We start from the raw sequence: 27,572 nt of genomic DNA on the forward strand, positions 1-27,572 counted from the left end.
CTACAAAAGCTGCATGAGGTGGTTAGCAGCAGCTCCATTCAGCCCCAATGCAGCTATGCAGGAAGCAAGAATGCTGCAGCAATGGAGCATCTTATGCATGGAGTCTACTGAAAAGGGAAACTGACCAGAAAAGTCCAATCCCCTCAGGAAAAACTCATTGCCTGGAGAACCAGGCCCTAGTCCCTGATTCCAGTGACAAGTCCTGTCGATTTGAACTGGGCCCAGAGTCAGGTTCTCAGACTGGTTTATCTTCCTGTTGCAGCCCTTGAGTGCTGAGGTAGATGAGACTGGCCATGCAATGGGAAGAAGAAAGGCAAAGATAGGGAAAATCCAAAACAAAAGGAATGGCAAAGGGCAGAGAAGTGTTGATTCCAGTATTTGGGACCTACTGCTGAAGATGATGGTGCATTTGAACTGAAGTTCTGCACCGCGGTATCGGGGGGGGCTGCATGGGGTATATTTTAGCACCACATCCATCCAGCATAAAAAAAAAAAGGTGCTCACCCTTACTAACTAATCCAATATATTTGAGGCTGTGCAGGTGGAGAGAGTTACACTTAAATATTACACCCCACACTGACTTGGTCCTTTGTCCTGAAATCTGGAAAAAACATGGTCAGCTCTGAGGTATTTATTAGACATTTTATGACCAAACAGTTTAATTTCTCAATCACTAACAAATTATTAGAAAGGAAAATAATAATCACAGATAAGTGAGATCACAATACTAAAGAATTAGTCACTTTATAGGAAGTGTCTATTTCAATACATAGAACCTCACTACCAAAGATTACTATTATAGGACAGTTGTAATGGCACATACAAACCACTCCAGGAATTCTTACCAAAATCCCCCTCAATAAGGTGCAACCTTACAACGGAGATTTCTTAAAATGTGTATTTAAGAACAAAGCCTGGAGGGCTGCGAGTGTCAGGAGGACACAGTATTGAGAAGAGTTTTCATGCTGTTAGAATAGAGTTTTGAAGGCGTTTGAGAGTCAGATAACGTAAGGGTTAATCCTCCATCAGGCGAGACACAGACAGCTTTGCCCAAACTTTAATAAACTGAAGAGGGTTTAGGACATGACACAATACAATACAATAAACAGTCTTCCTTTCTTCTAACTTGCTGAAGACCAAACTTTGTTTCTCACAGCGTGGCAAAAAGGCAGAACAAAAGGAATCACCCCATTTCACTCACCCCATCCTCATCTCTGGCAATTCTGAGAATATCACTAGTAGGCAGTGCACATTTAAGGACTAAGCCAAATAATACTGTAGGCAAGTTGCTAAGCCCAACTTTTAGGACAATGGCACTTTTTATTGCATTCAGGAAGATGGACATGACAAAGAGGCAAGGGAAAGTTTCCCTTTAAAGTGTTAATAAAATATAGCATCTTGAATGTTTCAATCCAAGGTGAATAGCAATGAAAGCTTTTAAAGGCAGCATCTGAAAACAGTTCATCGCGTTCTTTTCTATACCACCCCCTTGATGCAAGGAGTTAAGATTTCCCAGCCCAAGAAGCAGCACCAGAAAATGCTGGCATTAAAGGGCTAAAAGTTATGCCCCATTCACGCAAAGATGTGGTTTCCTGACACTGTGGCATTTTTACATGATCTCAAGTTAATTACATCCCTGCAGAGTGACATGTCACAGTTAGAATCAGAGTTGATCATGTTCATGAACAGATTAACTCTGCCAGATTTTCCTGGTCTAAGTTCATTGCTAGCACTGAAAGCACAAAAACCACCAGTGCCAAAGAGTTTTAAATAGTAGTTTTAAAAAGATAGGCTGCATAAAGCACAATAAACTGACATCCCACCTTTCCTAGCTCAGCTCAAGAGCTGAATGAAGAAAGCCCCAAAATTTGACCTCCTGCAAAGAGTTCAACTGTATGACAACATGTGGTATTTGGAGAAAGCAGCCCAAATACCAAGTTTCTGAGACACAAACTCATGCTAGTATTACCGTGCATTAAGAAGCATGTGCAACTGGATTCTCCACGGTGAAACTAGAGCCTGTTCCAGCATCTAGCCTTCCTGACTTTGTTTTGATTCTCAGAGGTGGGGCAGAGCTGCAGAGAAGGCCCAGAGCTGCATGCACCATGGCGAATGCTCCTCAGGGAGTTATAAGGATCAACAGAGGAACATTCAACAAAAGACAGCAAAAATTCAGAAAATAAAAAGGGACAAGATTTTGTCAAAATTATAAACATAACTTAAAGCCCATAGCTGACAGCATTCAGGCTATTGCTGTAAGAAGTCTAGGAAGTCTAACGAAGACTCTGCTCCTCTTCTAGTGAAGATCCACCTGGACAAATAAAGGACAAGAGAAGGAATTATTGAAGACCAAGAGCACCAGATTTGAAGTGCAGAGTAGATTCCGCTCCGCCTTCAGTGGTGTGACTGACAGTGCACTGCCCCTCCCACCCCATAGGAGTTCCACACCTACCTCACGAGGCTCTTCTGCCCCAGCACAGTGATGCCTGCTAGCTTATAGGGGCATTGAGACAATTTAAAAAAATGCAGTATCTACCCCTTTGAAAGAAAGCCGGTTATATACGACAGCATTAAAGTAAACTAGAAAACAAACACTGCAGAGCTGAAGAATAAAATCAGGGTACCTGTTCCCTTGGGCTAAGCAGGGTCACATCTTATCCCAAGAAGCAAAATCCTGCTTCCTTGGGCCAGTTATTAAAGCAAAAATGACAACTGAGTTAAACCCAGATTTATGTGCTAATGACCCCACTAACCAGGCTGTGGGGGAAATCAGCACAGAAATAAGTACAACAGCTTCTGGGAAGTCTTTGAATTTCCATTGATGATCTCCTAGAATGTGGCATCACAAGCACCAGATGTCTCCATACGATGCACTGTATCTGTAATATCATAGGCTTTCTGAGATACTTTCAGTGACTCAAGGTACCAAGAAAACTTTATGGAGGGAGAAGTTTTTAAAGAGTATTTCTGTTCCAAGTGCAAACCACCATCTTTTTAGGGAGACCTACGCACAATAGTCTAGTAATTTTCTGACACTCATTGCAGTTCCTTTGAAATAATCGCTACTAGGAGGAAAATAACTCTCCCAATCCTATGGCTTTAGCAACAAAAATCCTCCCTCACTCTTGCAAATACGACATGTACGTACACAAATTCTGCTTAATTTATTAGAAAAATACCAAGTACGCCTACAGGATAGGCAGAAAGTCACAGCTGGGAGCAATGGAGAAACTAACAACATCACGTTCAGGCACCAACTCCAAGAAGAAAAAATGACTTCACAAAACCAGTTACAACAATTTTGTTTTCCTGCAGAAGCTTGAATTTTAGGACTTTTTAATGAGAAAAAAAACTGAGGTTTTAGTATTGACAATAAACCTAATTTTCCACAGGTGCTCAGCCTCTGCAGCTCCTATCTGAGTGGCGAGAGCTCAGCACCTCTGGAATTCTGGTTCATTGTTTTGACATGGGAACCTGTAGTCAGAACAGCTGAAAGAGTGATAAGGACACCTAATCTGCCTTTACATAAGAGGCAAACAGGCAGATGAGCCTATAGGTAAATACACGTGATCACAGCCTAAGCAGGCTAATTATAGGGGTTTTTCCCCCTCCTTTTGAATTGTTTCTATACCACGTTTCTAAGGTAAAGGTTTCCTCATCAAAACAACAGCAGCTTTTTAAATCCTCAGCTTTTCTCTCTACTTGGTGTAATGTTTCAGATAATGGTTCTACAGAATTAAGTCTAGTAATTGACTGAGTCTCTCATTTCAAGAGTGCATAGTACATTTATTATTTAAAGAAAAAAAACTCCCATAAAAAGTACCTTTTTGTACTTTCTTAGCAAAATGGGCAGGCAGCAAAGGGGATCAGAACCAGCGACAGCGTTCCCAGACACAAAAATACCATGCATCACTCAGAATGCAGCTGGCATATATGCACAGTGCAAGCTGACTCACATCTTGCCAGTCTTTTTCAGACTGATTTGAAGAATTCAGATGTCAGGAGGGAAGGAAAGAAAAGATAAAGGAGGAAAGAGACAGACATCATGTTTTAACATTACCGGGAATTAGTCATGATTTACTGATGGGAACTTCAGTTCTGTGATCTCAGAGTCAGGCGAGCTGCTGCCACTTCTGTCGCTGTAGGTGTCCCTGTAGAAGTCAGACAGCTTTAGGAAAGGGAAGCTCTAGCAGAGATTATACCACAGGACTAGCCAGGCAGCCTAGTTCAACTGCACTTGTTGTTTACAGTGAGCACAGACCCTTTAGAGATCAGGCTGCACATCATGGCTGAGTGGGAGCTGGCTGTAGGTGTAGCAGGTTGGGGGTTCTAGACGACACTCTGCTGCTCTTGTCTTTAAAGGCAGGGATCATTCCCCACAATGGTTTTTCTTGCTTAATTTTGTGGAACAGCCATCAGTGGCCTTGCTGGCCTCCAGGCGCCTCCACAGCTTTTCCCCAGGCACTACACAACCAGAACACCAGGGACCTTGACCTTTATTTACTTCTGAACAGAGTTTTTGGAAACCTGAAACCCTGCATGAAAGGTTAAGAATTTCTCCCAAGAGAGAAGTACAAAACCCAGTAGGACATGTCAAACAAAGCATGTTAAGACTAAAGTCTGCAGTCTCTATGGGAATGAGGCTAAATCACAATGACCTGGTTTAAAATTTAGGGGTCTGTGCATTTCAAAAGCTATTTAACGTCTTCATAAAGGCAAGCACAGCCCCAGTGACATGTCAGGTAAGCTAGCCAGAACCTTTAGTATGACCCATTCTACTGCAACCGTTCCAGGGCAGAGGTCCTGCTGCCTTTAATCTGGAGAGAGAGCTACTTCATAGGAGCTTTGATAACTCAGGAATGAGAAGAGCTGTAAGACAGGCACCTTATGCCTAGAACACATCCTAAGCATGGAAGCACATTGTATGTTGGTGCAATGAAATACAGACTCATCACCAAGCGGTGAAGTGTTTAATTGGCAATAGATTATAACAACCCCAAATGTTCCAAGTTACCTCTTCCCTCCTGACAGCAAAGCGACCAGCAGCGCCCGATCTCAGCGCTGCCGTTCCCAGCAGCACGTTTAGAGAAGGGAAATTTAAGGCCTTGTCTACACTACGGGGGGAGATTGATCTAAGTTACGCAACTTCAGCTATGTGAATAACATAGCTGAAGTCAGTGTACTTAGATCTACTTACTGCGGGGGCCACACTACGTTACGTTGACTGGAGACGCTCTCCAGTCGACTCCACTTGCACTTCTTGTTCAGCTGGAATTCAGGAGTCGATGGGAGAGCGGTCTGTGGTTGATTTAGCAGGTCTTCACTAGACCCGCTAAATCGACCACTGATGTTGTAGACAAGCCCTAAGATAAGTCGTCTCAATATTCTCAAGGTCTAGATATTTCACATTTACATTCTCTTGGTCTTCTGTATTTTGGTTTTGTGCCCGCCTAGCTCAGAGATTCAAATGAGCAGGGTTGGAGTACAAATGCCAGCCATTTCCAGGTACTATTATACCAACTGCTATATGCAGGATGCTTGCAACTCCACCCAAGAGTTTCAACGCTTTTCTCATTGTAGTAAATTATTGGGTCCACTTGTGAAGGACACAGCTTTTCCTGATACAGTCACTTGTTCAAGATGCTTTCTACTGTGCTTTGCTCAGTTACCAAGCTGTCTCTGCTGCCTGCTGTGCTCTACACGCATCATTTTCCCGTGTGTCCAAAGGACATGACTGCTTCATCTTTTAACTTCTTCCAGCATGTCAATCCCTCTGCAACCCAGGCCAACAAAAAGTGAGAAAGGAATCTACTCTTACTTTGGATCCAGCAAGAGGACAATACAGAGAACAGTGTGGAGATTATCTAGGTGCGCCATCTAGGCCAACAGTGATCATGTTGTGCCTGGTAATTGTTTGAATGTTCATGGAGGGTGGGGAGGATGCCAGCAGCCGTCCTTACCTTATGCAAGGGCCAGGCCCAACCACAATGCCTGAGAGCACCCCGGCATACCTGTTCCCCAAGGAAAGGTACAACATGCATACCCCTTGTTCTTTGCAAGGGTCTGATCCCCCTTAAAGGTAAAACCTTCCCACGATTCTGTGTTGGGCAGAATAACTCCACAATGCCCCATTTGGTCAGAGTCTTCAAGGCACAGTCTAGCCCAAGATGAAAGAAGGGAAGCTGAAAGTACGCACTCGATGTTTTTGTGCCAGACATGCTGGGATCCCCAACCCTGTCAGATCTTGGAGTCCCCAGCACAAGTGTTAGAGAGTCAGCCATGGTTCACTGGAGAGCTCTGTACTATAGGAAGTCAGGCACTGAACTAGGATACTGATTCAAACCTACCTGGGTGAGAGCCTGCAGCCCTTCTGTAGATAATGAGTGAGCCGCCCTGCGGAGGCCAGCAGGAGGCCAAAGTATGGGGGAGATGGCTTTATGGGTCTGGATAGGAACTCTGGGTGATACTGAACACCAACAAAAAATGGATGCTCTAAGAGAAGAGAGAAAAGCACGGAGTGTGTTAGGTTAATTCTGAATAATGAGTCTCTGAGATCACCACCGAGCAGCCACATCTTATGTTGGAAGGCCCTGCTGGATAACCTCCTCACACCTCACAGCTGGCATCTGCTGCTGACAGACCAGCTAGAGCAGGGGTTCTCAAACTTTTCCCTTCCGAGGCTCCCCAAACATGCCATCAAAATTCCACAGCCCACCCAGGCCACAACAGGTTTTCAGTAGATTAAAAGCCAGGACCGGTGTTAGGGAGCAGCAAACAGAATAACTGCCCAGGTTCCCACGCCACAGGGGGTCCCACAAAGGTAAGTTGCTCAGGCTTCAGTTTCAGCCCAGGGCGGAAAGGCTCAGACTTCATCTTCAGTCCCAGACAGCAGGGCTTGGGATTCAGCTTCCTGTCCTGGGCCCCCATGAGTCTAACGCTGGCCCTGCTCTCTGATTTATTTGGGCGGACCCCCTGAAACCTGTTCTTGGCCCCCAAGCCCCTGGTTGAGAACCACTGGTCTAGAGAACATCATTAGGATCTGAGCTGCACAGCCAAGCTAACAAACTCAGGACCTCCGAGTTCCAACCCTGGCTTTGGTTCCTTCTGTGCTCTGGGAGGTCACCTCCCTGCTCTGTCCTTTGTATTCCTCTGTCCTCCGACTCCTAACAGTCATTACTATTTTGCATTTCAATAGCTCTGTTCGGGGAACAGACTTGAGATATTGAGATCTTACCCTGATCCCATAGAGAAGCTGCCATGTCAGACAAAAAACTCTCTCCTTGACAGACACACCAACTCCCAGCACAGCTGCTCAAGTGCTCACCTTCCAACTCAACCACTTCCATTCGCTCTCCTTCCACATCCTGGCCTACGAATTTCAGGCCCTGCTCTTCAAAGAAGCATTTCAGTTCTGGATTCACCTGAGGAAAAGCAGCAAAATACACACGATCTCTCAGGCTCTTCAGTGAGAAAGCTTACAAAGAGCCCAGAATACACCAACTAATACCTCAAATCTGTGTCTGTGTCTCTCTTCCAGGAAGTCATGATCTCCATACAATTTTCCTGCCCAGAAAGAGAGGACCTTTTACCTTCTTAATTACATCCAAAATCATGGTAAACTCCACTTGATGTTCCTACTTCTCTTTAACCAATTAATTTATAACCCCAGCCTACTTTTCCCACCATCTTCCCCGTGTTAGCCACAAATCATACAATCTGCACTGCAGCATTACAACTGAGCATTAGCTCCTAGGCATCCTGCCACCCAGTGGAATTTACAGACCTGAATTAAGAAAAGGAGGACTTGTGGCACCTTAGAGACTAACAAATTTATCTGAGCATAAGCTTTTGTGAGCTACAGCTCACTTCACCGGATGCATCCGATGAAGTGAGCTGTAGCTCACGAAAGCTTATGCTCAAATAAATTTGTTAGTCTCTAAGGTGCCACAAGTCCTCCTTTTCTTTTTGCGGATACAGACTAACATGGCCGCTACTCTGAGACCTGAATTAGGTACCTAACTCTGGGGAGCCTAGGCACCTACGAAAGGGATTCACAGAGACCAGCAAGCTGAACAGAGAGCTACCTAAATCAGCCAACAGGAAATGCTGAGGAGCAGGGTCTAAACCCCACCCTCGGAGGTAGTCAACCACCTGTCTCCATTCAGACTTTACAGCTGGGAACACTCTTTTGGAGTCAGGCACTTGGCCAGGCACAGGTCAGATCCCCTCCCCCTTACTGCCAATAGCTGAGGGATTAGCACACTCACCTGTGATCTGGGAGACCTGTTTGCAAATCCCCACTCTACCAGTTTTGGAGCAAGGACTTGAGCCCAGGTCTCTCACATTTCAGGTGAGTATCCTAGCCACCAGGCTATTTGGTGTGAGTCTCTCTCAATCTTCCCTGCTGAAGTTGTTCCATTCTGTATAAATCATTAAATATGCATTGGGCCTGACAGAGGTGGTGAGAAACTGACTCTGTAGTCTGGTGTTTGGAGCACTCCCCAGGGACATGGGAGAGTCAGGTTCCAGTCCCTGCTCCAAATCAGGAAGAGTGGGAATTTAAACCTGGGTCTTCCACATCCTGGGTGAGCCACTGGGCTATTTGGGTATTATGGGACAGAGACATGTGTCCCCCGCCCCATGGGTGTTCTGAACATGCCTACTGAATCAGGTCCCACAGGCGAAGAGTGCTTTGCCTGAGAATGGGGGTAGGGCTCAGGTATGAGCTAAGGCCCCGAGCAGCAGAAACTTCGGCATCTATGGAATTCAGGCATCTACAGCCTAAGACAGCAGCGGAGTAGCTCAGTGGCACCTGAAGTGACCGTTATGGCTTAAGGACCTTTGTGGATCTAACCCAGAGTGACTGGTTTCCACCAGAACCTACTTCTTCCAAAGACAGGGGGGCTGATGTTTCACTGCCACCACAGAAAGTCTACGGAATGCCTAGCAGACAACAGTCTGAGCCATTTTTTTTTTTTTTAAAAGCATTAAACAATCTGACTAACTTTCTAAATCTCACTTCTGTCCCACGTGACACTGTGTTCTCATGAATCACTTCGGACACTAGAGAAGATAGAGTAAAAAAATCCCATACTCATGATCGAGTTCTTGGTTTGGAAGAGGGTTCTCCTTTTGCCAAGCCTCATGGTCCCACCCATTTGCCCAGGGTTATGTTCTGGCATGTCTATGACCTAGAGGAGATTATTAAAACAGTGAACTGTGACTGAAACAGGAAGAAAAAACCCCCAAACAGGATTCAAATGCAAACAACGTAAGAAATAGAAACAACTAAATCTGTCTTAAGCAGCCACTCCAGTGGCCCAGCACAATCAGACATTTAATTGAGGTGTTCTTTTAATTAAGATGCAGAATTGTATTTGGTAGGTTTGGCGATATTTTGGGGCAGTCTCAATATAGGAGATAGTCTCATAATGGTGGCATCTATACAGATCCCAGTGTAATCACGGTAACAGGATTCCAACTGCAGGGCTCTACCTGCAAAATCAGAATCATCATCAGCATGTGGTGGCTAGACTTATAAACTTGATATTTTAAACATACTCCTTTCCAAAGTCTGAGAAAAAGGAGCACTGTAAATTATTGTAGCTGAGGTCACAAACTATCCCAATACTGTGGGTTGTTGACTGGCTTACCTAGCTGAGATTTTTATGGACTTGCAGCCCTAGTTCTGCGTGGACAGAGACTCAATTGGCTCAAGAAGAAAATGCTTAAGAAGTTAATGTTTAGGTAGGTTAATATTTGGCACTGTCACCACTAACTTTCTCTGTTTGGTCATATCCACCATTCCACTATAAATTTTGTTGATTGCTCTGTAAAAGTCATTAATGCTGAAAACTGCCCTTTAAACTCTCAGGAGTACGTTCTTTGTTTTATAAAAATGCGTAGATGGAAAAAACCCTCTGTGTCTGTACATTCTACAGCATATGATCCCGCTGCCAAAAAGATGACAGATTGATTTAAGGTAAACCGAACTAGGACATTTACTTCCAAAATAAAAGTGCCCATACACAGACTTGCATGAAGATATCAAGAGATGTAAATTCCAATTTCAGATATTTCAGTACAAGTTTGTTTAGCTGTATCTACGCACAGAGAACACTTCTAGCTTTGAAGGGAGGGTCAGAACAAGCCACACTTGAATCATACCATACTCACCACTGGATGAGTAGTTTTGGGGTCAAATTCTGTAGAATTGGCATCTGTAAAATGACATTCTTAGATTAGAAGCAAGAAGTCACACACTGAACATGAGCTCATGAAAGCTTATGCTCAAATAAATTTATTAGTCTCTAAGGTGCCACAAGTACTCCTTTTCTTTTTGTGGATACAGACTAACATGGGAGCAACTCTGAAACGAGTAAGATAGAAATGAATCCCACTCCCATACTCATGTGAGCAGTACCAACTTATGCAGGGATCACTTGTGAGAGCAGAATCTGTCCCATACACCAAACAAGCCCAGATGTATTTATTAGCCTTCTTAGATAAGTACTTCTGAGTTTAGATAGAAGCTGCCATCTTCCTGAGGACAGCATCATCATTTGTGACAAAGGCAATGTGCGAGACCATTATGAAATTCTGTAAACCAGTTTCCAATTTGCTTTAAACATCAGAAAAAATGACTTATTTTCTGGAAATTAAATCTTTTGTTTCACATTTTAATTCTAACTAGCAAGCAGACTTGAAACTGGATTACAGTATTTTATAGTATATTTATATCTACGGTGACAAGTATCTCCTACCTTGCTAACTTTCAGCTTGATGGACTGAGCAAAGTGGGTACAGTTTTCCTTTAAAACTGGTTCTTGGAGACAGATTTTTCCCCAAAAGCCATCTGCTACCCACAAAGAATGGGGAGTAGCTACAGCCATCATCCCAATCAATCCATTAATAACCTGAACTCAAAGTTAGTTATCACTGCAATTACCTTGCCAGCCGAGAACATTGCGCGCAAACTCCACAACCGCGAGCTGCATCCCCAAGCAAACTCCTGTAGAAAGAGCAGAGAGTATGAAAACGACATTGGGTAGTGAGCTGGGATGGTCTCCAAGAGCATGCAGTAATGCAAAGCTCTGCACTTTGGCACCTGCATAGACATCTACAACACAAAGAAACATACTTTATTTATAGAGGAAGGATGTCTTGTGGCTACGGCACTGACTAGGATCCATTCCCTGCTCTGTTTCAGACTACCTGTGAGACTTTGGACAAGTCAGTTGATCTCTGGGCCTCAGCTGCCCATCTGTAAAATGGGGATATTTCCTCTGTCACACTACTTGTCCATATGGTCTAATTCAATTTTAAGTAAGAGTCTCTGCCCAAAAGAGTTGAATATAAAGCCCAACACAATGGGGTCCCCATCTCATTTGTGCCCTATGTGCTATCTTAATACAGATATTAACAACTTCTTGATAGACACTGGCAGCAGTCATTGATATGCCAGGGCTGCACTGGAGAGTAAGGTATCTTCCCTTAGTACATGGAATCAGAACACAGTGGTTTAAAAAATATTTATATATATTCACACACAGTGTCGCACAACTGTGAATCAAGAACAATGCTTAGTACTGTATGTGTCTCTCTTATCTTTTCTCATTACATGCATGCATTCTGAGAATTAAAATTATGGGGGAAAATGAGTACAATCAACCACATCCAGAAGAAACTCAAGTTTCCTTGAGAATATTAAAAAACATTTTAAATGCTGCTTTGGTGTTCTGTTAGTTTTAAGTGTTAAGTCATTAGCTATAGAATAATATACCACCCACCTGCATCAAGAGAACACTATGGGGTTAAGAAAGCATTAGCACGTAACAGTCTAAAGCAAGAGCTTGATTCATCCACAGTAGAGATGTCTCTGATCAGAGGGCTAGAGTGGGATTAAGATTTTGGATGTACACCTGTAGCTCCTTGCTTCCCCCCTCCCTCCATCATTACTTCATACTGTCAGATACGTTTTATTTCTCACCTAACAAGGGCTTTTTTTGTTTTCTTGCCCAGGAAATAGCTTGAATTTTCCCTTCTGTTCCTCGAACGCCAAACCCACCTGGAACCAGGACTCCACTGTACAAGGGAAGGGGGAAGGAAAAAAAAAAAAAATCCAGCTATGTGAGACTTGCAGTTTTCTATACCCTCCAAACAAGTATTGCAGCTCTTCTGCTTTAAGACCTTGGAGTTACAAGACCTGACCAATTCATTTTACTACCAAGATTTCTTTGAATATAACTGCATGCACAGTAGTGAAAAGCCTAAAGGTGCTTATAAATGGCAAGGAATATCTGTACTAAAATAATCTGATGAATGGGATTAAATGACAAGATTGCCTATGACAGCAGGGGACTGGACCTGCTGCAATTGCAAAAACACAAGGATTCTGCAGGTGATTCTTTGTATTACTGACCAATGGCAAGAAGTGGATATCTGCTTCCCTAAATAACCGATCACTAGTTATGACCCACCACTGCTCATTTGGCTCACTCCACCCCTTCCCTGCAACCTAGTCTCTCCCTTCCTCCTCCAACATCCCTCTTTCCTACAAAAAAATTATAACCCCACATTTGTACCCTCCTCTTTCTCCCAGCTTTGGCCATCCCCTCAATCCTCACCCTTCCCCATCCCACTTTTCCCCCAGTGGCCCTTCCCATGCCTCACACTGCCCCCCACCCTTTCTCCTTCTCTTCCTCAAAACTAGCCAGTTGTACACATAGCTAGTCTGTGTAATCACATTGCTATTGCTGGCCCTCCCTCCCCGATTTGGTTGTTACAATTACGCAAAATTATATTGTAAACTCTGCAGGACAGGGGCTTTCTCAGTGCATAGCACAATGTGGGGAGGGTCCCTGAGTACAACTGTGTACAATCATTTAGAAAATGTCAGCAAAACGAAGGGAAGTCAGATCCTCTGAGGAAAGGCCTAAGGTTATGAACTGCTTACTCAGCACTACAGAGCTTCTGCCAGGCCTCATGGTATCGCACTGGTTCTTCTTGTAGAGTAGCTGGTTCCAAGTCTGCAGAATCAATATACTAGGAAGAAATCCAGGAATAATCACAGTGAGAGAGACTGGCACAAGACCCCCAGATACCAAACCCTGCTGTTTAGTTTTCATTGAATCTAGATATATTAGACTCCCTCCCTGCCAACACAGGCTTGTTTCTTATCGTACATTTACTAGTGGCTTGCTTGGTCTGATTTTCCACCTGCTAGGCAAGATAGCTTCTTGTTCATAATCACTACAGTCTTTAATTACATGTGCGGACACCAGGCTTTCTGGAGGTCCTCTACCTCACTGAGCAGTTTGGATGGTGACTGATAAGGCCTGAGTGGTAAGTAAGGCTGAGGTCCACAGGTTTTAGATTGCATGCAGCGTATAAGCCACACTTACAATAATGAGGATAAAAAATTCAAACAGTCTCCTTAACTGTGCATGTTCAAGTTGCACACTGAATGTGGCAGGCGTCCAGGAGAACAATTAGACTGCATTATGATGGCACATATGAAAAAGAGTTACAGTTCTGCAGGCACTCTTATCCTTAGCATCTCCTGACTTTGGGGAGTTTCACTTTTCTCTTCTCTCAAATAGCTCTTTAAGCCCTTGTGAAACACCTATATGCAGGGGTCCCCTGTGCCCATAATGACAGACTACCGTGACAAGCAAATCCTATCAATAATCAGGGAAGGCAAATGATGGAAGGCAGCCCAGCCTTTGTACAATGCTACAATAAATTAAGTGCCAGTGCACAAGATATACGTCACTAGTCCGATTACAAAGAGTGCTGCCACACACCTCTTGGGTGCCACTTCATATTTAGAGAGAACATGGTTTAAAGAAACTTTTCTTTAAAGTTTCAGATGAAAGATGGCAGACATTTCAGTACTCCAAGAATGTTCACGAAGTTCAAATATGTTCCAAGAGGCTTACAGAGAATCAGTTTCCAGCTGGTGTCAAGATCACAGTGGAATAGTAGGACAGAGTACCATGAAGCTTGACAGTGCCACCAAATTAAGTTAGACTACCCTACAAAGAATTGGTTATAGTAATGGCTAGAGGAAGTTCAAAATGAACGCTGGCCTTCCCAACACTACTCGTGTCAACACTGAACACCTAAAAAAACCAGACAGTGCACATGTATTATATAGGTTTCAGAGTAGCAGCCGTATTATATAGATCCTCTGTTCTGAAAGTGGGAGGTTGGTTTGCTATTGAGTTGTATGCATGTAACAGATGTTTGGATGCTGTAATCCAAGGGAAATGAGTTATAATATTCCTGGCTGCTGAATCATTCTGAAAACTGTGAGGTGTATCCTAGATGTGTGCAAAAAACTGTAAGCAAGAACAATCTGGTTGAGATACAAATACCACTCCAGCTAGGAAGGGGGAAAAAAAAAGAGAATACCTTTATGTCAAGTTTGTGATTGATGGCCAGTGCAGAGTGTTCCAAAGCTTTAATGACAGAAGCATAGGAATCTGAGAACTTGGTGTATTTGCCAACAAGTGCAATGGAGCAGGTCTCTAGCAAACGGTCATATCTAGAAACACAAAACCAAAATACAGGGCTTGTTCATTGTTAATAGGAATTGATGGGTACTGTGCGCTTTTCAAAATCTGGCCTAATGGGAGCTGGCCGCTTGAAAGACTGGCTGCTGACCCCTTTTACAAGTCTGGCCTTTGAACAGTTGTTACTCTGAATGAATGACAGTAATCTGGGGACTTTCCTTTATCAAATAATGGAAGAAAAATTCTGCTAAGTAGCCACAGAGAAGAATAATGGTATGGGAGAACAAATAATTTCTTACCTTTATTTCCAGTTATCTTTTGGTCAGTTTTAGGTTTGTTTTGCTTTGTTTTTGATGAGCTTAGTTGTACTAGGTCCAAAATAGGTATCAAATTTATTAAATAAAAGTCAGAGGAAAGCACAGTCAATTTTGTTTATCTTGCACAGTATTGTCCTCTGTGCATTCCACTCAGTCCACTCTGATGGCTGAGGGAAAAGAAAGACTTCTAAATCCCACAGGAATGCAGATTTCCACAGCCTGGCAGTGCAAGATGTTACATTCTTGTTTGCAGGATCTGGAAAGCCACAGGACTCTCTGGGCCTGATCCTGAGCATTCACATTCATACTGAAGTCAATGAAAGTTGCAGGTACTCAGCACTTCTGAAATGGGGTCTCTTACTGAGGTTCCAAAATATGCCTATAATCAGGGCTTTGGAGCGGAGCCCAGAGCTGGAGCGCAGAGCAGCTCCGGAGCAGTGAAGCTGCACGTTTTTGCCTGGAGCTGGAGCAGAGCCGGAGTACAGCTCCAAAGCCCTGCCTATAAGTGCCTAACTTCAGGCACCCTGCTTTGAAAATACTGACCCAAGTTACTATAAACTTGGAGAGCACAACTCTTGTCAATCTGAATTCCTCCAATCATTCCGTTCAGGTCAGATGCCTTTTTGTTTCGCCTTTAACAGCAGCACCCATAAATAGTAAAGAGAACATTGAAAGGCAGCCCAACTTTGGTACAATGCTGCAATAAACTGTCAGTGCACTAAACATACATCACTAGTCACATTATACATTGTGGTGTTATGGGTATTACTTTGCTTTGCCTTTGTAAGCATATTTACATTGTACAGTCATATTTAATTTAGTTTTCACCATCCATGTGATTAGAACATATTAGAATTCTAGAGTACTAGAATACTTAAGGAGCTGAAGAGATCTCTGAGCCATTAGCAATTATCTTTGAGAACCCAAGGACGACAGGAGAGATCCTAGAGGACTGGAAAAGGGAAAATATAGTACCTATCTATGAAAATGGGAACACGGACAACCCAAGGAATTATAGACTGTCAGTTTAAATTCGGTAAAAGATAATGGAGCAAATAATCAAATGAACAATTTGAAACCACCTAGAAGACAATAAGGTGATAACTGTCAACATGAATTTGTCAAGAATAAAACATTACATGCAGTTCTTTGACAGGGTAGCAAGCCATTTGGACAGGGAGAAGCAGTAGATGTGATATATCTTGAATTTAAGGCTTTTAGTATTCTTTCACACGGCTTTTTCATAAGCAAACTAGGGAAATATAGTCTAGATGAAATTATTATAAGGTTGGTGCACCACTGTTGGAAAGCCATATTCAGAGAGTAGTTATCAATGGTTTACAGTCAAGCTGATAGGGAACATGGAGGTGGATCCAAAAAGGATCTGTCCTGGGTCCAGTTCTATTTAATACCTTCATCAGTGATTTAGATAATGCCATAGAGAGTGTACTTATAAAGTCTGCAGATGATACCAAGCAGGGTGGGGACTGCAAGTGCTTTGGAGGATAGGATTAGAATTCGATACTGACAAACTAGAGAAATGGTCTGAAATAAATCGGATGAAATTCAATGTGGACAAATGTAAAGTATTCCACTTAGGAAGGAATAATCAACTGCACAACTACAAAATGCGAAATGACTGCCTAGGAAGGAGTTATAAAGAAAACGATCTGGGGGTTATAGTGGATCCCAAACTAAATATGAGTCAACAATGTAACACTGTTGCAAAAAAAAAAGAAAAAAAGAAAACATCATTCTGGGATGTATTAGCAGGAGTGTTGTAAGCAACACCCAAGAAGTAATTTTTCCGCTCTACTCAGCATTGATATGGTCTCAACTGAAGCACAGTGTCCACTTCTGGGCACCACACTTTGGGAATGATATGGACAAATTAGAAAAAGTTCAGAGGAGAACAACAAAAATGACTAAAGGTCTAGAAAACACGACCTACAAAGAAATATTGAAAAAACTGGGTTTGTTTAGTCTGGAGAAGAGAAGACTGAGGGGGAACATGATAACAGTCTTCAAGTACTTCAAAAGACTGTTATAAAGAGGAGGGCGAAAAATTGTTCTCCTTATCCAGTGAGGACAGGACAACAAGCAAGAGGCTTAATTGCAGCAAGAGAGCTTTAAGTTAGGAAAAAACTTCCTGTCAGGGTAGTTAAGGACTAGAATAGATTACCTAGGGAGGTTGTGGAGTCTCTGTCACTGGAGGTTTTTAAGAACAAGTTAGAGAAACACCTGCCAGTTTGATTTAGATAATACTTAGCCCTGCCTCAGTGCAGGGGACTGGAATAGATGACCTCTCGAGGTTCCTTCCAGTCCTACATTTTTAGGATTACCCTCAACCACCGTATCAGAAGTTGCTAAATCTTAAATACACCAGTGAAAATTTGAGTTAGTTTAGCTGTTTTTCTCCACTAGCTTTACAAAGTAGTTCTGCAAGGTCACTCATTTCTCACCCAGACACATGCAAAACGAATTGTATCAGTGACCTCTATTAGCTACAGCGGAGCAGGGAGGAGTCTGTAGGGTAAAGGTAAATCAAGGTTTGTTCATTTAGAAGTTTCTGAAACTTACCATTTTCTTATACCTAGGGCCCTACCAAATTCACAGCCAAGAAAAACGAGTCATGGACCATAAAATCTGGTCTCCCACTATGAAGTCTGGTCTTGTGTCTGCTTTTATCCTATACTATATAGATTTCACAGGGTAGACAAGTGTTTCTCAAACTGGGGGTCCTGACCCAAAAGGGAGTTGCAGGGGGTCACAAGGTTATTTTGCGGGGGGAGGGGGATCGCAGTTTTGCCACCCTTACTTCTGCACTGCCTTCAGATCTGGGTGTCTGGAGAGCGGCAGCTGTTGGCCGGGCACTCAGCTCTGGAGGCAGTGCCCTACCAGCAGCAGCACAGACGTAAGGGTGGCAATCCCATACCATGCCATCCTGACTTCTGCGCTGCTGCTGGCTCCAGCTCTGAAGTCTGCCCACTATCAGCCGCACAGAAGTAAGGGTAGAAGGACCCCAACCTCCTCTACAATGACCTTGCAAACTCCCCAACCCCATTAACTCCTTTATGGGTCAGGACCCCTAAAATCACAACACCATGAAATTTCAGATATAAATAGCTGAAATAATGAAATTTTGTGAAATTGACCAAAATGGACGTGAATTTGGTAGGGCCCTACTTATACCCCATGGAACATACAATGTTGAAAGCTTCAGTACATGCTTGAATGTTGACTAAATCCTGACTTCACTATTTCCCTAATGGTGGGGTGTTCGTTACCCTGCTGTCCACGGGGGTACTAATATGTGCCAGGGAGTCCAAGACAGAAGACACATCAAGAGACAGCTGCTTTGCTGGGTTGGAAGTGAAATAAAGAAAGAATGATATTGTTGTTGAAATGCCTCCAATGACTCCTAAACATACATCAATAATTTCTAGTACAGCTGGCCTGTTCAGAATAAAAAGGAAAAAATCCTAAAGCACACATTCCTGTTTCCCTTTACATTATTTTAAGCATGTTTTGAAGTAGTACCAGGTTACAGGCAGAGGATGCAGTTCTAAGGAACTCAGTAAATAAACTGCCCAACAGTATCTTAGTTCTCCCTGTTGTTGTTGTTGTTGAATAGTTAACTATCTAAAAATAAAATGCATTGTTGTGAAAACAGATAGAGTTTTGGGGGAATTTGAAACACAGGCCTTCTGGGGAACCATTCCCTAGCTGACCACTGAAAGCCAGGGCACAATCCAATTCCAAACTATTCCCGATGGTGGAGCCCACCTGTCAGCCATCTCTTTCCACTTCATGAGCATCCTCCTGGGCTGCTTCTCTATGGGAAGGTCAAGCCTGCGGCGGAAGTAATCAACAACTCCCTGCTCCTCCAGTAATAGAGGAACCCGGTAGATGGAAGAGACATCATGAACACAAATGACCTGTTCATAAAAAGTGAGGGTCATTAAAACATATCCATATGTACCTACAAATGATCCTAGCAGAACATCAGACAGCTGGACACTACTACTTCCTTCTGCCTCCAGAAGACAACTGTGTGATCATTTAACACACATTTACTCAAAATGAACAAAAATTGATTTTGAATTCAAACAGCTTATAAGAACATTCTTCCCAAATGAATGGTCTAGCCAGAGAAGCTAATATTTACCTATGGCTCCTCACAAAAAGTGCCGCTAATGGAATGAAGTAGGAAAGAGCAAATCCAGCTCCCACTTGAATGCACAGGGAAGCAGAAATCTCAAAACTGTCGTAAGGTAAGATCTACTATTTAAAATAATAAATGCAGCTATAAGCCAGTTTCCAGTGACTAAGCATGCACTTTACAGAACACCCAGCACAACTTGGCTGTCCTCATCCTTGGCTGTTTCAGTAGAGAGACCACTGACTGAATGGGCCATAGAGGTTGAACTCCAAACCCTCCCATGCTCCCTGTTTATTTTGCCCAATTGCAGCTGGTCTTGAACTGATATTACAAGCTCTTTGGGGTAGGGACTCTCTTATTTTAGGATTGTGCAGTGCCCGGTACAATTGAGCCATTTTCTGACAGGTGCCTCTAGGTACTACTGTAATATAAACCCGTAATAACTGATCTCTCCAGACCAAGACTGAGGCATGTATGCAGGGCATAGAGAAGCTTGTACTTGTTAAGAGAATTTGACAACTTCCATCACCACTAAATTTACAAAAATGTTTTTAAAAAATAGTTAATTTAAGACTCGCCAAACCATTCTGTAAGGCTGAGAAGGGGGATTATTTCAATATCTCTAGTCCATTCAACTCTTCATGTTCCTGATGAAGGGATTAGACTTGTGATACTTATCCACTGGGAATAAGACTGTACTTGAAATCTCACAAAACATTCCAATCCAACTTTGAAAGTCCTGCTTCCTCCTGGATTCAAATGGAAGCTGCATTCAGTTCTCCACAGAATTAAATAGCAATTTCTCCTTATATGGTAAAAAGCATTTAGCATTAAAGTGTGATTATGGTTCAAATGAAGAGTATGTAAAAAAATGGTACCCACTTAGTCAGTTTACTGAAAATTCAATACTTTTTACTTCTATCTGCCCTGCAGCTAGATTTTATTCTAGTTTACACAGCAACAGAATTTTGAGCCAATATCCAACTGCAAAACTGGGGACAATGCATGAACCAGTAAGACTCAGCTTGACTTTACAGTGCTAGAATTTAGAAAACTATTTTTAAAATGAGCAAGCTTAGTCTGGAATAATTAAGAGACAAATATGGTGCCCCACAAGGATTTCATGAAAGTGATACTTTAAGGTGTTATCCCTTTTAGTCTACAAAACACTTATTGTAGTAATTTTATCTTTTGTTCATACCCAATGATTTATCTACTGACAAATAACGATTGCCTATCATTTAACAATGAGTTTCTTGTACATGAAAGACATCACATTCTGGAGTGAAAAATAAATGTGTTGCAAATAGCACTACATTTTCCTGGATAATCTCTTCTTGTGTAATCTGTCCCTAATGTGAACAGGCAGATATGAGCAATGCCCAAGTATGACCATTAGATAGCATATTTTATACAAGGAGTAATGTGCAAAACACAATGACAAATCCCATTACTCAAGGTAGTGCTAATACTTTTTGAGTTCTAAACACTGGTTTTAGAAGCCACAGTCTTTCCTAAATGCAGAAGGAATTTAGAAGGTTAACAGGTCTCAAGACTAGCCACTGGGAAATAAGAGAAATCTGTGCAATCTGATTTAACAACTGTAAGAGGTTTATTGTACCTCATGTACTTCTGCCTATTCAGCCAGGTATCAGGCTTACATATATTTGTCAATTCCACTCTGTGTGAGAGAGACACATATTTAAGAACTGGAGATAAGAAACATGTAGATGTATTTTTAATGTATAGCTAACACAGAGGAGCTCTAGGCACCAAATAAAATGTTGCTCTCAGCATCTGACAAATGGCAGAAATACTGGTTACAGGGAAAGGGAGCAAGAACAGCAGTTTTTACCTGTTCTGGTTCTACATGACAGAACATAGAGATCTTCTCTTTTACTGAGGTGTCCAGCGGAGTGGAGCATCTGCACACAATCTAGCAAAGAAAGCAGCAATATCAAAGCTGTGAAGCAGAACAGCAACACTCGGGCATTAATCTGACCAGTCGCTAAAAACAGTTTCTATGCCAAGTTCCTATCATGGATTATTTGTCAATATAGTTTATTACTTCTGTACCACCACTGGTATAAAACAGCATCCTGTCATCCCAAGTCCAGTTTAGATCAGGAAAGGTTGCTGAAGGATGCCAGCCCCACACTTTCCAAATGAATGCGATACAGCAAAACTTACCAAGTCTGGTGAAAGACCAAGTCCTCTGAGTTCACGAACACTATTCTGGGTGGGTTTAGTTTTCTGCTCTCCTGTAGAACTTGGCTAGTAGTCAAAGAAGACCAAAATATATTATTGAACTAATGTCTAGATGTGCATATGAGGAGTGCAATAGTCATTCAAGCCCTCATATTAAGTTTTAATTATGGGTCAGGAACCCTGAATTTATGATAGTCTTTCCCCCATTTCACTGCCAGAGGGACTGCAGGGTATTGGGGAAGGGAGAGGGAAAACATGAAGACTTTAGCGGGATAGAAGGTCAAGGTACCTGTCGAGTGCGTGCTCCCTGTAAGTGAATAACGTTTTACTCTTTGAGAGAAGGGGGCCTGAATTAGTTGTTCCCCACCCCCAGGAACTAGCAAACTAGTTGGCCTGCTGTACCCCATCTACATCCAATAGTGCTGGATAATCACATCAGATAGATGTTTCTGCTAAAATGATCACCAGTGAAATATACAGTGGTATTGTAGCGGTGTTATTCCCAGGATATGAGAGAGAGATGGTGGGGGAGGTCATATTTTTTACTGGACCAAATTCTGTTGGGGAGAGAGACAAGCTTTTGAAGTTCTCTGTCAGATCATCATGAATTAAAGAACACTCAAATCTGAGAGTCTACACAAGGTTACAGTGTCAATTAAACCTCTTACTGAGGGAGACAGTTTAATCAAATTTAAAATGCACGTTACATCAGAACTATTCAACTTTGTAACTAAAACCACTCAAAAAAAAAAAAAAAACTTTAGGGACCGCCTAAAAGAATATCCTGGAAATGACTATTTTAAAGTTTGAAAAGTTATCTGATTTATTTTATAGATTGTGTTATCTCAGACTTACAAGACGACACATGTAAAGAGAGGCTGTTAAAAGGGTACCAATAAGAAACGCAGAACCCAGTTCTCTTTTCTATAGTACCTTGTGTAATCTGTACCAGCACAAATTGGGTGAAAATGGTATCTACTCTGATTGATAGCATTTTACAATCACTTTACAGATGTGTAAACGGCTGCTCAACACGCAGGGAAATGGGACACTAGGCTCCCAGAGTGCCCTCAGTTATAACAAACAGAAATAAATATTCCAAAATTGTGCAACAAATATATAAAAGAAATACAGAAGTTTACATTTGCTGAAATTCCCAACTATTTACTAGGCACACAACAGTATACTTTGGGAGGATATAGGTACTGCAGGCTAGCTGTGAACAGCTATGTCTCTACATGGTCTGAATTATTTTCTTGTGTGCACACTTATGCTTTGCATTAAAAACACACAGTACACAGATTTCTTTCTGTGTGTGTGTGTGTTTATAAAATAAACCCTAATTATACAAGAAATCCCTAGCCATCACAGCTTTCCACGGACTTACCTGGGGAACTAGACTGACATGAATATTACAGAAGTTCTCTCTTTTGGCTTTGAACTGGAACTGGCGGAAAGCCTCGATGAAGGGCATACTTTCTATATCTCCCACTGTTCCACCAAGCTAAATGAAAGAAAACCATTTAGAATAGCACCAAACTTCTCGTAACTGATCCTACCCAGTATCTTTCCGGTCTCTTCACATGATTTAAGAGGAAAAAAAAAAAATGGGAAACTAGCCTATTGTACAGCCATTATCATTGTCACTGTGCGGAATCTCTGAAGAAATAGCAGCAGGATTTTTGCTGGACATATGGTGTCCTTTAATGAGATGCTGGGTATTGGATGATGTGTTCCATGGCATTTTTCTGTTCCTCTCAGACAGCTGTACATGGCCAGATGCAGCGTAAGCAAAGCTGGCCAAGAGAGGGTCCTCTTGCAACTTGCAACTCTTCCTTCTATCCAACCACTATTTTAACTCCTTAACGCCCTCTTCTTATGACAGTTTTGATTGCAGAAGAAAAGCAGCTTCCCACGAGGCCAATGTTGCTCTAAGAATTGATATGCAAGGACATTTGGTTCACATGCCTTACTACCCTGGAGTCCAGGCATATTAACTCTGTGCTGAAACTGAGCTCCAATGCCCTAGGCAACAAGAAACCCAAAGTACCACCAAAAAAAAGAACAGGACGACTTGTGGCACCTTAGAGACTAACAAATTTATTTGAGCATAAGCTTTATAAAAATTAGTTAGTCTCTTAGGTGCCCCAAGTACTCCTGTTCTTTTTGCGGATACAGACTAAAACAGCTGCTACTCTGAAAAAAAGTACCACCACTTCACCCTGCTAGAACACCATGCTGACATGCACACAAAATGGGGTTTGTTCTTTTTGAATTGTCCCAATCAATAGAATGAAAAATTGTTTAACAAAAAAAACATTCTCTATAAGGTTTAACTGCCAGTGCACAGTTCCATTTACTCTGCATGGCAATCAAGACTAAGGAAGGAAATGCTACAAACCTCAATCACACACACTTGGGGTTCAATGCCATCTTCATCCACAGGAATTCGTGCCTGCCTCATTACCCACTCCTGGATAGCATCTGTGATGTGGGGGACAACTAGAAGAGAAATAGGGACAAAGGTTAAAACCATAATCTCCATAAATTGGAGTCTAAAACTCATTGTGTAGCAAGTTGAGATTAACTGGCCATTACTTCTCATTCACATCTAATGTTATGTCTTTTTAATCAAAGCATTCCTTTTAATAAGTGGTAATTCCTAGTCATGACCTTTCAGATGAGGAGATGTAGTCCCACTCCACATCTCGGACAACTGTAAGTGATGTTTTTCAGTTGGAAGCCTCCAATATGAACTGTATTATATGTAGAGCCTGGAGAGTTTTGTTATTTTAAAATGGTCTGTGAAAGGAGTTTTATGCAAGCAGACAAAGATGACCTTTTAAAAAAAGGGGAGGGAGGGAGGGGGCAAAAAGACTAACTCAATCCACAGAGAATGCAGCTTCCAACCTGAAATCACAAGAGCAGGAAGGCAACTTTAAATGTTACTAGACTGTGTCCTGTAGTATTATTTAATGAGTTATAAAAAAGCAGTGGCCCACCTTAAATCAGCCACAAGATGTACATGATCCACAGGATACTGGTCTGAAAAGGAGATTATTTGTATGCAGTGTAGTTGAAGCCATGATGGTCCCAGGATATTAGATTATTGACACTTTGGGTTTGTTTACACTAGAAAGTTGTCCTGCTTTAACTACAGTGATACAGTTAAAGCAACACCACTAATGTGGGCAGTTCTATCAGTATAAAAAAGGGGTTTCAGTTTGGTATAGCTATTTCTATATGGGAGCATACCAATACTATGCTGGTGTAAGGCACCTCTATACCAATATAACTGCACCCACACTAGGACTTCTACCAGTATAACGATGTTGGTTAAAATGTAACACCGCTGACTGATATAGGTATTGTAGTACAACTTGCAAGTGTAGACCAGTCCAAAGAATTATTCAATGTCCTCTTTGTAACTCAAATGAGATAAGAGATGTAGAAATACCCAAGATAGAGACAGATTTAGGTTTATATCTACAAGAGGTAAAGCAAAGCATTGCATCACCTTGGACAGTTTTGCCCAGGTAATCTCCCTTCCTCTCCTTGTTGATGACATATTGATAGATTTTCCCAGTGGTCAGATTATTGTCCTTGGTGAGACGGATATCAAGGAAGCGTTCATAATTACCCAAATCCAGGTCTACCTCCCCTCCATCATCCAGCACAAACACCTCTCCTGCAGCAAATGGTAAGATGCAAAAACATCAGCGTCAGCTAGACAAAGTGCATGCAAGCAAGCTGTTTTTCTGAGACAAGTGAAAGAGTTCAGCGTAAGAAGACAAATTCTTGATAAAAAGAAAAAGGAGTACTTGTGGGACCTTAGAGATTGGTTAGTCTCTAAGGTGCCACAAGTACTCCTTTTCTTTTTGCGAATAACAGCCGTGTTAGTCTGCACTCTGAAACCTTCTTGATAAAATTGTATAAAATAAACTATTAAATACTTTTAAAAGAATAGCTAATAAGAATAAAACCCTCATAGATCAGAAAGTGGAATAGGATTAACATGTTAAAGAATAAATCACTGCACAGCCTGTGTATAAATGACAAGAGTCTGAGCTTATTTATGATGACATAAAACTGAAGTAAAGCTCTTGAGATCAGACTTTCACTGAAATGTATTTTAACCCCAGTTCAATAAATCTGAAAGGAAATATTTACATGTCCAGCATAGTCATTTATTATGGAAATTATTAGTATCAATATTTGTTCTAGGTGAATCTACACATTACAAAGGCTTTAAAGAAAATATAGAAAAGGATTCCCTTCATAGGCAAACAATCTTCAGTACACCTTTCTAAGAGATGTTTGTTTAAAGATCACAAAATCCTCACCAATGTTGTCTTATCCACTTTCTCCAGCTATTCATCTCTCTTTTCCCTCTCACTCAAAAACAGTTTTTTATTTCCTTCTTATGCAGATAAAAAGGTTCAGCCCCCCACTAGGCAACTAGTCAGGTCCTACAACTGCAACAAAAAGGAGCCAACTGACAGTATACAACTTTCACCTGAAATCACTGATGGGCTTGTCACTGATGCCTAGGAATTAGCCTTTGCTAATTTCAAACCTTCGTCCTGGAGAAGGTGTAAGAGTGTACAGAATAAGTTGTTTATATCAAAATATTTCCCCACTCCCCACAAAAGCCTTAGGACTATACAAAAATTAAATTAGAGGAATTTTATGAATGCGGAGTTCAGCTTACCATGCTCATACGGAGAGAAGGTTCCTGCATCAATATTAATATATGGGTCAATTTTAATGGAAGTGACATGTAACCCACATGATTTCAGGATCGTCCCAATGCTGCTTGCAATGATCCCTTTTCCAATCCCTGAGATGACACCACCTGTGACTAGAATGTATTTCATTTGTCTAAGGACCTAGAAAAGAAAATATTCTTTGTTAGACAGCAAGATCTGTCAATTTAAGTGGACAAAAACAAATGGCCAAACCGAAGTAAGAATGTTCTCTGAAAAATATCTGTGGAACAATAAGAGAAGTATAGGAAGACTGAACATATTCACAGAGCAGAGATTTTAGAGCAAGTATTCACAAACAGAAGAGATGCACAGATGTCTACTGGACTAGCAATAAACCACGTACAGTCCTTTTCTAACGGTATGCTTCACTACCAGGTGCTGTGTGTCATGGAAGTCTTGCTGCTCCAGTTGAGTGAAGTCCCCGCCCATTCGACAGGAGCAGAGTGAAAGAGCATCAGAGTCCATATTCAAATGGCTGAGGAAACCGGGACTGAGCCTGGCAGCCGGGGGTCGCAGGGCTCAGGCTAGCGCGCCTAATCTTGCTGTGTAGATACTGCAGCCGGGGCTGGAACACAGGCTCTTATGCCTGGGAGGAGTAAGTGGGTGAGGGGCAGAGCCCAGGGAGCTGCAATGTCAAAGCACCGGCCCCACAGCTATGTCTAGCCCACTGGCACAAGCCCTGCCGCACCGCCCAGGGCTGAACCCATTGTGCTCGGCGCTGTACAGTGACCCCCGGCGGCTGCCAATCCAGAGACCCAGGCACTCTGCTGGGGGGAGGAGGGGGCTAGCACCCAGGGCCTGGTGGGGGGCGCCACGGCCACGGGGGCAGCGAGACACCCCGCCCCTCCCCCCAGCCGCTCCCCCTCCTTAGGGCGGGCCCGGCCTTAGCCCCGCCCCCAGCTAGGCCGCGGCCCGCCCTTCCCCGGCCCGGGGCTGCCAGCGCCTGAGGGCTCCCCCCGCGGCCGGCGGGCCCTCCCGGCCCTCGCGTGGGGCCGCACCCCGCCGGCCCGACCCCCACAGCGGCTGCCCGGCCCCGCCCGCGCCCCCCCCGGCCCAGCCGCCCGCGCGCGCGCTTTCCCACCCCGCTGCTGCCATGGCTCCGTCCACCCCCCTCGCCCCACGGCCCCATCCTGCCCCTCGCGCTCACCGCGCCCGCTGGGCCCGGCGGCGGCGCGAGGCAGGTGAGCGCGCGGTCCCGAGCCGGCTCGGAAGTGAAGTGAGCGCATGAGGCCGGCGCGCTGGCAGCGCACGCGCGGCGCTGAGAAGACGCGCCTGCGCAGTGAGCAACACGGGCGGAGACTCCGCCGCGCTCAGCACCGCTGGGGGGAGGGGCTCTCGGCGAGGGGGCGGGGCCCTGGAGTGGGCAGTGGGAGCTGAGCTGAGCTGAGCTGGGCTGGGCTGGGCGGGGCGGGGCGGGGCCGGGCCTGCTGCCGAGCCCGGGCCCCGCCCCTCGCCGCCCCTGGGCCCCGCCCCCTCCCCGGGCCCAGCCCCTCGCCGCCACAGCCACCAGCCCGGGGGAAATGGCCCCACTCGGTCCCCTCAGGACGGGCAGCGGCCCGCAGGCCGGCCTCCGCTGGGCCCCGCGCCTCTCCTCAGCGGG

At 43.3% G+C, this 27,572-nt stretch overlaps 1 protein-coding gene across 1 annotated transcript; it reads right to left on the reverse strand.

Annotated features, from left to right (window-relative positions):
• Window positions 1-1,041: 1,041 nt before the first annotated feature.
• On the reverse strand, window positions 1,042-27,276 carry CTPS1 (CTP synthase 1). The gene is made up of 19 exons (XM_084652599.1): window positions 27,120-27,276; window positions 25,915-26,092; window positions 24,721-24,891; window positions 23,605-23,705; window positions 22,591-22,707; window positions 21,186-21,269; window positions 20,851-20,931; window positions 18,620-18,771; window positions 14,416-14,548; window positions 12,956-13,044; window positions 11,990-12,084; window positions 10,949-11,011; window positions 10,177-10,220; window positions 9,095-9,191; window positions 7,508-7,563; window positions 7,325-7,421; window positions 6,348-6,492; window positions 4,061-4,151; window positions 1,042-2,311 (listed from the first exon to the last, which is right to left on the reverse strand). The coding sequence occupies exons 2-18, from the start codon at window positions 26,078-26,080 to the stop codon at window positions 4,067-4,069; spliced, it is 1,776 nt and encodes a 591-aa protein (XP_084508725.1). The 5' UTR covers window positions 26,081-26,092; window positions 27,120-27,276; the 3' UTR covers window positions 1,042-2,311; window positions 4,061-4,066.
• Window positions 27,277-27,572: the final 296 nt, after the last annotated feature.

This window comes from Lepidochelys olivacea (assembly GCF_965140295.1).
Source record: "Lepidochelys olivacea isolate rLepOli2 genome assembly, chromosome: 19".
Taxonomy (NCBI): Eukaryota; Metazoa; Chordata; order Testudines; family Cheloniidae; genus Lepidochelys; species Lepidochelys olivacea.